Consider the following 8,906-nt stretch of genomic DNA (forward strand, 5'->3'; position numbering starts at 1 on the left):
TTTTGTGTATCCATATGTATGGCAAATGGGAGCGAAAGAGGCATCAGATTGTAATCATAACAGCAAATTAACAATAACAATAACAATAACAGTAAAGATAATATGCTACTCGTAATTTAACCAATTAACGAAGTACAACCAGCAACAGCAACTAAATCAACTATAGATACAGATTTACCCATATTACTAACTAACATCCAAAGTGCTTTGTAGTTGAACTGATTGGCTTTTAAACTTGATTATATAATTAACCAACATACATATATGACGTCACACGCCCACACACACTTTAAACCTCACAACCCACACATTATCCCTGAACCCTATCGAATCCTAGCTTTCTTTTTTTGAAAATTCTGTAAAATGCTGCTTCAGTAATCGCGCTTTTCATGGAATGACAATGCATCCCATGTATATATCCCTATATACCACCCCCCACCCCCCCAAAAAAAGGACTTTGCACCGCATCAGTGCACCCTGGCACTCTGTCTCTCTCTCCCTCTCTCTCTCTATATCGCTAGCTCCATCTCGCTCCCTCTCATGGCAGCACTAGCTCCGTAGCGGCACGATAAACATTATCGATTAATAATCGATAAGCCCATTCCAAGCTATCCTATCCAGAAATACTAACCCAAATACTACTCCCCCACTCTCCAAACATTTCAACCACAAACATTTCACGAAGGAAAAAAAATTTAAAAAAAAAGAAAAATTAATAATTAAAATACAAAATAGAAACGATACCGATACCGATACCGATCGACAGTTGCATATTGTTATCGATCGACGATCAAATTCCCCATGCTGATAATCTTTCTCTCTTGGTGTGCAATACGTCTTTATATGGGAATGTAATTTTAGACTTCTGTTCAGGCACTCGAGGAGGAAGGCAACGCCGAGAAGCACCAGCTGGCCGCCATGCACCAGCAACGTGTCCTGGCCCACATCAACCAGAGGAAGCGGGAGGCCATGACCTGCTATACCCAGGCCCTAACCGAACAGCCGCCCAATGTGAGTACCCGGATATCGATACTTCCAATCATCGAAACATATCGAAGCTCCGATATCTGAAGAGTTCTAGGCCCATAACCTTATTCCTTCGTAGTATTTTTTTGAGGTTATGACACTTGTTTTTGATATCCTGGCAGGCCCACCATGTTGAGAAGTGCTTGCAGAAGTTGCTCCGTGCCTTGCACAAGGATCGGGCCCATGCTCTGGCACACTACCGCCACCTGTTGAACAGCGGAGGACCGGGTGGCCTGGAGGCTGCCGCTTCGGAGCGTCCCAGGACCCTGGAACGATTAATCGATATCGATAGGGCGGTGAACCAATCGATGACCATGCTGAAACGCTATCCGGAACTATCGGCCAAGATCGCCCAGTTGATGAACGATTATATCCTGGCATTGCGCAGCAAGGACGATATTCCCGGATCGTCGCTGGGCATGAGCGAGGAGGCGGAGGCTGGCATTCTGGACAAGTACCGTGTGGAGATCGAGCGCAAGGTGGCCGAGAAGGAGCGCCTCCGTCTGGCCGAGAAACAGCGCAAGGAGCAGCGGGCCGCCGAGCGGGAGAAGCTGCGCGAGGAGAAGCTCCGCATGGAGGCCAAGAAGGTGGACGATATGCTCAAGTCGCAGGCGGCCGAGCAGCAACAGCAGCAGCAGCAGTCCCAGTCACCATCCCAGACCCCAGCCTCGTCCGCCGCCTCCATCCAGTCGTCGTCCCAGTCGCAGCAGGAGAAGATCCTTAGCAGCAAGGAGGTGGGCATCGATGGTGGAGTCGTCACTGCTGCTAACTTGAATCTGGAGACCACCAAGAGCGAGAAGGAGCTCTCGGACACTGAGTATGCCGAGGCTACTGTTAGGTAAGTAGTCCATCAGATCTACTAAGGACTTAATTGAATTATCCTTTTTGTTATCCTTGCAGCAGCACCAAGGTGCAGACCGTACTGCCGACGGTCGATGATGATGCCGTCCAGCGGGCGGTGGAGGATGTGGCAGCCGCCGTCGCTCATCAGGAGGCCGAGCCGCAGGTGCAGCACTTCATGACCCATGACCTGGGCCACCGCGAATCGGTATTTGAGATGCGGCGACTTCTCGTACCGCACTTGCCTAAAGCCTATCCCCTCTCTCTCTCTTTCTCCCCCGTTTCGTTGCAGAGCTTCTCGCTGCGCCGCGAATTCTCCCATAATGCGCACGCGCCCAAGGAGGGACGCAATGTCTATTTTACGCTCTCCTTTGCCGGCATCGCCCTAATGGCGGCTGTCTTTGTGGGCGTGGCCGTTGCCAAGTGGCGGACATCACGTTCGCCGCACGCCCAGGGCTTCATTGAGGTGGATCAGGTGGGTTAAAGACAAAAGAAATCTCAAAAAAAAGCAAAAACGAGTTATTCCTAGCGAGTAACGAGTAACGAGTTATCGATTTTCCCTAGCCAGTGTTGTAAAATGGTTTATTTTCATCATTTTAGAATGTGACCACACACCATCCCATCGTGCAGGAGGAGAAGATCGTGCCCAATATGCAGATCAATGGGTACGAGAATCCGACCTACAAATATTTCGAAGTGAAAGAGTAAGCAGGACGGCTGCTGCACGGCTAGAAGGGGACGGAGAGAACAGCATACATAAGTCGTCAAAAGCAAAAAGAAAAAAAAGCAAAGCAAAAGCATCAGCAAAGCAAAAAGCATAGGCAGGAGAGGAACAACACAATTTAAAAAAAAAAAACAAAATAAAAACAATTTAAGCATAATATTTAAAAAAAAAACAAAAAACAAAAGCTAAGAGAAGCCAGAGATTTTTTTTTCGTCAAAAGGAGCGCAGTTCCAATAAGAGATTTAAAAGTAAAGATAATATGATGATGGAGAGGCTTAAAAGGGGTAGACAGAGAAGCAGATGCAGATGCAGAGAAAGTAGAAAGCAGAAAAGAAAAGTCAAGAAGAAGAAGGATAAATTCAATGAAAGGTAATATATCTATATTAAATTAAAAAGCAAGCAGAAAAGGCAAGAATATAAAGCAAGCAATTAAATTTAAGTATTTGAATGTTTAACAAAATGCAGTAAAAACAAAAAACAAAACAAAAAACATCCTCTTTAGCTCCCTTTCTGTCTCTCTCTAACTCCCGAGCACTCGCTCTCTCTCTCTCTCTGTCTTTGTTGCACTCGGTGTATCCTTTGTCCCACACAATTAGCACATTTCTCAACACTAACAGCCAAGAGAGGCAGGCAAGCAAGCAAGGAAGACAAGGATCACACGGCAGGAGAAGAAACGGAGGAAAGAGAGGATGAGGAAGAAGGGGAGCAGAAGCAAAAGCAAAGCAAAAAGCGAAAGCGAAACAAAAAACATATTCCTAGTAAATAAATTGTCGCAAAAAAAAAGGACACAGACAGAGGACACACTCTCACACACACACACACTCACTCTCACTCATAGCCACAAGACACTCACACATACATGTTGCATTCATGCTTCGTAGCATACTTTTGAGCGATCTCTCTTATCAGAAGGGCGAGAGAGCCTCGAAGGATGAGAGCTAAGAGCTAAAGGCCAATACACTCACACACACTTGTGAACCTAAGAGCTACCTACGCGTACTAATCTCTATACACACACATGGCTATATATACGGCAAAAGTCAAACCAACACACACACACATATATATATATATATACAATATATTTAAAGCAAAGCAAGAAGAAATGTCCATAAATGTATTTATGTATCTATACACAAGCAAACACAACCCGAAAAAAAGCGAAAAAAAATATAGCAAAAAAAGCAAGCCAGCAAGCTAAAAACTTAAGCATTTAAAAAGCATGCTTTTGCCGGCTATTACAAGTAATATATATATATATACCACACACACACACGCATATATATATATATATATATGAATCAGCTACGTAAACAGAAAAAAATAATGCAAAAACGCTAAGCTAATTGCAAAAGTAAAGAAATGACAAAAAAACAAAAAGCAAAAAAAATGAAAATGAGATGAGGAAACTTTTAGAACTTTTTCTGCATATTTTGTGTGTAAGTCGATGGCAAAAAAAAAGTTTTTTCTCGTTTTTATGTTACATGTTTCACTCAAAGGCCAGCACAAAAACCAAAAACACACACACATACATACACTGACAAAAATAATCGAGTCCTTGAGTACTTTTCAAACTACCCTCGCGCGAAAAAGTTTGCAATCAAAAGTGGTTGCATAATTGCGACTTTTCTGACAAGATTCTGATAAGAATTTTGGATCGAAAAGAAGAAAATAAACAGGGAAGGGAGTACAAAATCGAATCGGAAAGAATTCCGGCACCAACTTAAGTGGAAGCCCCCAAGATAAACCCCCTGAAGTTTCGACAAAAGTCTAGTTTCATTTCTCGCTTTTGATTGCTTGGCAAATATTTGGTCTGCTTTGTTCGAGCAGCAAGATATAGTTACTCAATCGGGCCAAATAATGCGACAAAAATATATATGGTATTATCCGACTATCATATACCCTTTCTTTTTGATTTGCCATTCTCTAAAAAAAAAAAAACAGACATCCAGGACTTGGAGATCGAGTTTGGATAGCAATTTTTGTAATTCAAAATTTTAGATCGGAAATTGAGATTCTGAACGAGATTTAATTTGGCGAATAGAACAAATATTGAAAAGTGTCGGGAAACTGAAATGGAAATTGAAGCTGTTTTCTAAAATTGTTAATTAAATTAAAAAAAAAAAATCAAAGTCTGATTTCAAAATTTCAACTGAAACCGAAATGGTAACAAGAACTTTTCTTATTTTTTCTAAAAATGATATTGTATAGAATTGAAAACTCAAAAGTATTTCTATCAAAAACTGAAACTTTCTAACTGAAATTGAAGAACTGTTGCTTAGAACTTCATTTTCAAATAAAAAGTTTGTTTTTGAAATAAATACAATTTAGTATTCACTTTTTGAATATTATTTTTAGGTTAGGTTATGACTTTTTTGATGGCATTTCTGTTTTTTAGTTGAAGTTTTGGGTTCAGAAATGGTTTTTTGAAACGATTTAGAGCAGTTTCAATTTCAGTTTCACAGTCCTGGCCTCGATTTCAAAATCCTAGAGTCTGTTTAATGGCAAATCAGAAGAAATTTTGAAATATATTTTCTAAAAATTCCTCTCAAAGGACTCAACACACACACAAACACAAACACAGGCAGATACTGACACAGACACATTATATAATGCTAAATGTATTACAACAACAATATATATATATGGATATATATGCATCTATTTATATATATATATGCCAACACACATATATATTTCAACAGAAACAGAAACAAAAGCAAACAAAAACAAAATGCAAATCAACTACACAAACAAACAAACAAACAAAAAGTAAATAAGAAAGAAATCTAACTAGTCAAAGCTTGAATATTTTTTAATTTATTCATTAATACAACAAGAACAACAACAAAAAAAAACCAAAAATGAAAAGTATACATATATATATAAAAACCAAAAACAAAAGCAAAAAAAATGAACAAAAAAACAATTGATATTTACACTTAGTGAAGCAAAAAAACAAAACCAAAAGACAAAAAAAGCGGAAAGTAAAAGCAAAAAAATGAAAACCAAAAAAACAAAACAAAAAAAAAATGATGCAAATGTGTAAGAAATAAACCCCGTCCTGCATAAATAAAATTAAATAAAAGAATAAAATAAATATAAAACAAAAAAACGTAATGAATATCATAAAGCAAAAAAGATTTACACAAAAGATTAAAAATTGCAAAGAAGAAGAATGCGAATGCGAAATGCGAAAAAATGCAAAAACCAAAATGGCGAAAAACCAACCAATTGAGAATTATAAAATGAAATCGCATGTGTTTTTGTCGTAGTCTCATCATTGAAAAGAAAAGAAAAACCAAAAAAGAAATGCAAAAAAAGAGAGAACAGAGAAAATTCAAAATACAAAAAAAATGAATGAAAAATTGTATGAAACAAAAATGCAGAAATTAAGAGCAAGAAATAACATTTGTGTAATTCTTTTTGTCAAACTATGATTTTTGCATAAAAAAAAACAAAAAACAAGAAATGAAGAGATGATGGCCCGAGAGGAGAACTCAGTTTGGAGAGAAACGTATAAGAAAAATTTAAATATTAAATGTACTCAAAGACAATTGTAATTGCAACAATAATTGTACGCTATATATACTATTATTAATGTGGAAAAGATTTCAGCATTCTCTGGCCATTGGTTACCGATTAAATATCATAATCGACGATCTACACTCTACAATCTCCGATTTGCGATCTGCTTATAGGATCTTATGATCTATAGGATCTATTGGATTTCCCCAAAAACAGGATACCCCGATCTCTCTAAGGATCGTAAGCTTGGGACAGAATGGAATCGCATCCCGTCCCCCCACCATTTGCGGGCTCTCGCGCCAATGGCATCCAATGGAAAATTGTAAAATGTTTCACTCGAAAACCGCGAAAAACAAAGCCATGATGGAAAACCAAGAAAAACAAACATAAAACATAAGAATGCAAAAGGAAACAAAACAACCAAAACCAAAAAAAAAACAACAATTTTCAATGTATAATCATATAATTTGATTTTGAATTTTTGTGTTCTTTTTCGAAATATTTTGCATAAATAAAATAAAATAACAGAAAAACAAATTGAAACAGTCTTTTTAATGAATTTTGGGGATCATCCAACTTGTTTCAGCTTAAAAACAAAATATAATGCTAATTTTTTAATTTGAAATTTAAATATCTTCCAATTGGCGCCAAAATATCGGATGGGAAAAGCCTTCCATCTCTAGTATGACTATCGAATGCACCTGCGCTTCCCCCATCTCTCTCTCCCACACGATCTTGCGCATCCTTTCGCATTCTCCCCTTTCGTGCCAATAAGTTTATCCGTTCGTCTCGTTTCGCTTTGTTTTTCGTTTAAAATTAACTTAAATTATTAATTAGGAAGTGTTATTAATTGATATTATCTGTATTAATTAATTAAAAGTGATTTAAATATGCAGGAATCAAAGTTAAAGGAGTTCGAGTGGAAAAGCAAGTTGCCGGCGCCGGCGCCTCGCGTGTGTGTCAGTGTTTGTAAACAAAATACTCTTTCTCCTATGTTTTTGCTTCTTAAAACTATTAAAAACTACTATAAATACATTAATTATTTTAGTGATTAATAGCTGCAACTATTTAAATCAAGTTTTAAATGTTAATTTCACTTTTACGGGCCTCGGGAGTGTCGGGTACGCGTGTGTGTGTGAGGGAGGCTGCAATGGCGGCGGCGTCCCCCCATGTAGAGAACAGTTAGCCTGTACACATGTAGAGAGAGAGCGTATGTATGTAAATATGTCAAATATACATCACTTAGTATGTAAAATACTAGATAAGGTAAGTGGCATGCGATTTTTAATTATTTTTGTTATTATTATGAATTTCTAGTTAAAATAAAAATAAAAAATATGTATTTTATAAATAAATTTATATTAAAATATATTTTTGGTAAAAAAAAGAGCATATAACACCCCCCTCTACCCTTAAAACTGGCATTCCCTTTGGCTTCAATAATGGGTGGGGCAGGTCCAGATAACCTCAAGATTACCTTGATTTATTTGCCCCGATCGATCATATATTTTATCGATAATTCGAAGCCAAAGGAAGCCAATCTTAATCAATTTTCACGCCCCATTTTCAGGATAAGCATCTGGCACTAGGTTGTAAAAAAAGCGGAAAAATGTATTAATTATTATTATTACTGGTTTTAATTTTAAATAAAATATAGATGATATTTTTACACATTTCGAACTCAAAAACAAATTAAAAACACATCAAACTCAAGGCAGAGACGTCCATCCATCAAGTAGAGAAGGTGCTAAGCTCCAAATAAACCCCTCTTCCAGATACCAGTTACCAGATACCAGATACTTCCCCCAGATGCCATCGAGTCTGGTCTTTGGGGCTCTAAGCCACTGAGATACAAACACCATGCAGTATTGTACCATCCGGGAGGCAACTCATTATGGGCTGGAGCGTCGAGTGCGCCAACAAGCCTTTACAATAAATCACTTGAAAAGGTATATGTGAAATCAATGTAAAGCACTTCAGTCTATCAAGTGTCCGGAGCATGAAAATTGACGTACATTTTGATATATGGGCGGGAGCTGCTTCAGCTTCTGACTGCCTGCCTCTGATTTGGTTGGTTGTTTTGGCTTTTTTTTTTTTTGTGTTCTGGGGCTTGTTTTGGTTAGTGGAGCAGTCCGATTGATCGATGTGCAGTCGTAGTTCTATTATGTAGACCACGGACTAACGGACAGACAAGGCGGACAAACGGACAGGCGGACACCCGGACAGATAATAGATCTAGTTATGACTCAAGTGCCTTTGGATTTTTGTTTTTTTCGCTTTGTGTGCCTTTCATTGTGAAACTTTCCAAAGTGCATTCTGCATTCTGAAGTATCTCTCTCTATATCTGCTCCCCACAAGTGTCCGTTTGTCCGTCGCTGTCCGCGGACATGACAAATGACAAAAAGCACACTTGCCGGAGGCGTGCAGCAGACCGAACCTCTCTATCAGAACAATGTTACAAGCTCGCAGATACAGATACAGATACAGATACAAGGGACAACTTTGAAATGCACTTGAGGGTATTGAGAACTTGAGAACATGCTTGTGTCTACTGTACTTCAGTACAGTAGGCAATTCCCCCAAACTTCTAAACCAATTTCCCTATTGCCCGATGAGTCAACGACGATTGGGGGAAGCCACCTCTTTAAAGCAATAGCTCTTATGTCACTCCTCGAGAGGCATCTTCAAAGGGGGGGTTTTATCATTCATTGATCTGCAGTGCCTCCTCCACTTGCATAACAAGTGACAAGATGTCTCTTCAGAGAGCTCCATTAGACTGGCCAGGTAG

General features: G+C 38.6%; 1 protein-coding gene across 12 annotated transcripts in view; it reads left to right on the forward strand.

Annotated features, from left to right (window-relative positions):
* The window catches only part of LOC6504766 (amyloid-beta-like protein), a 53,402-nt gene extending 47,237 nt beyond the window's left edge, over positions 1-6,165 (forward strand). For 9 of the 12 annotated variants that reach the window (XM_032453135.2, XM_014904325.3, XM_014904322.3 and 6 more), the window contains exons 8-12: positions 862-1,011; positions 1,149-1,864; positions 1,927-2,074; positions 2,159-2,341; positions 2,467-6,165. In XM_032453135.2, the coding sequence (XP_032309026.1) occupies positions 862-1,011; positions 1,149-1,864; positions 1,927-2,074; positions 2,159-2,341; positions 2,467-2,574 (1,305 nt within the window). In that variant the 3' untranslated portion in view covers positions 2,575-6,165. The remainder of the gene's footprint in view (positions 1-861; positions 1,012-1,148; positions 1,865-1,926; positions 2,075-2,158; positions 2,342-2,466) is intronic. The other 3 variants (XM_032453136.2, XM_032453137.2, XM_014904321.3) reach the window with 2 other exon arrangements.
* The last annotated feature ends 2,741 nt before the right edge of the window (positions 6,166-8,906 follow it).

Source organism: Drosophila ananassae, chromosome XL, assembly GCF_017639315.1.
Source record: "Drosophila ananassae strain 14024-0371.13 chromosome XL, ASM1763931v2, whole genome shotgun sequence".
Taxonomy (NCBI): Eukaryota; Metazoa; Arthropoda; class Insecta; order Diptera; family Drosophilidae; genus Drosophila; species Drosophila ananassae.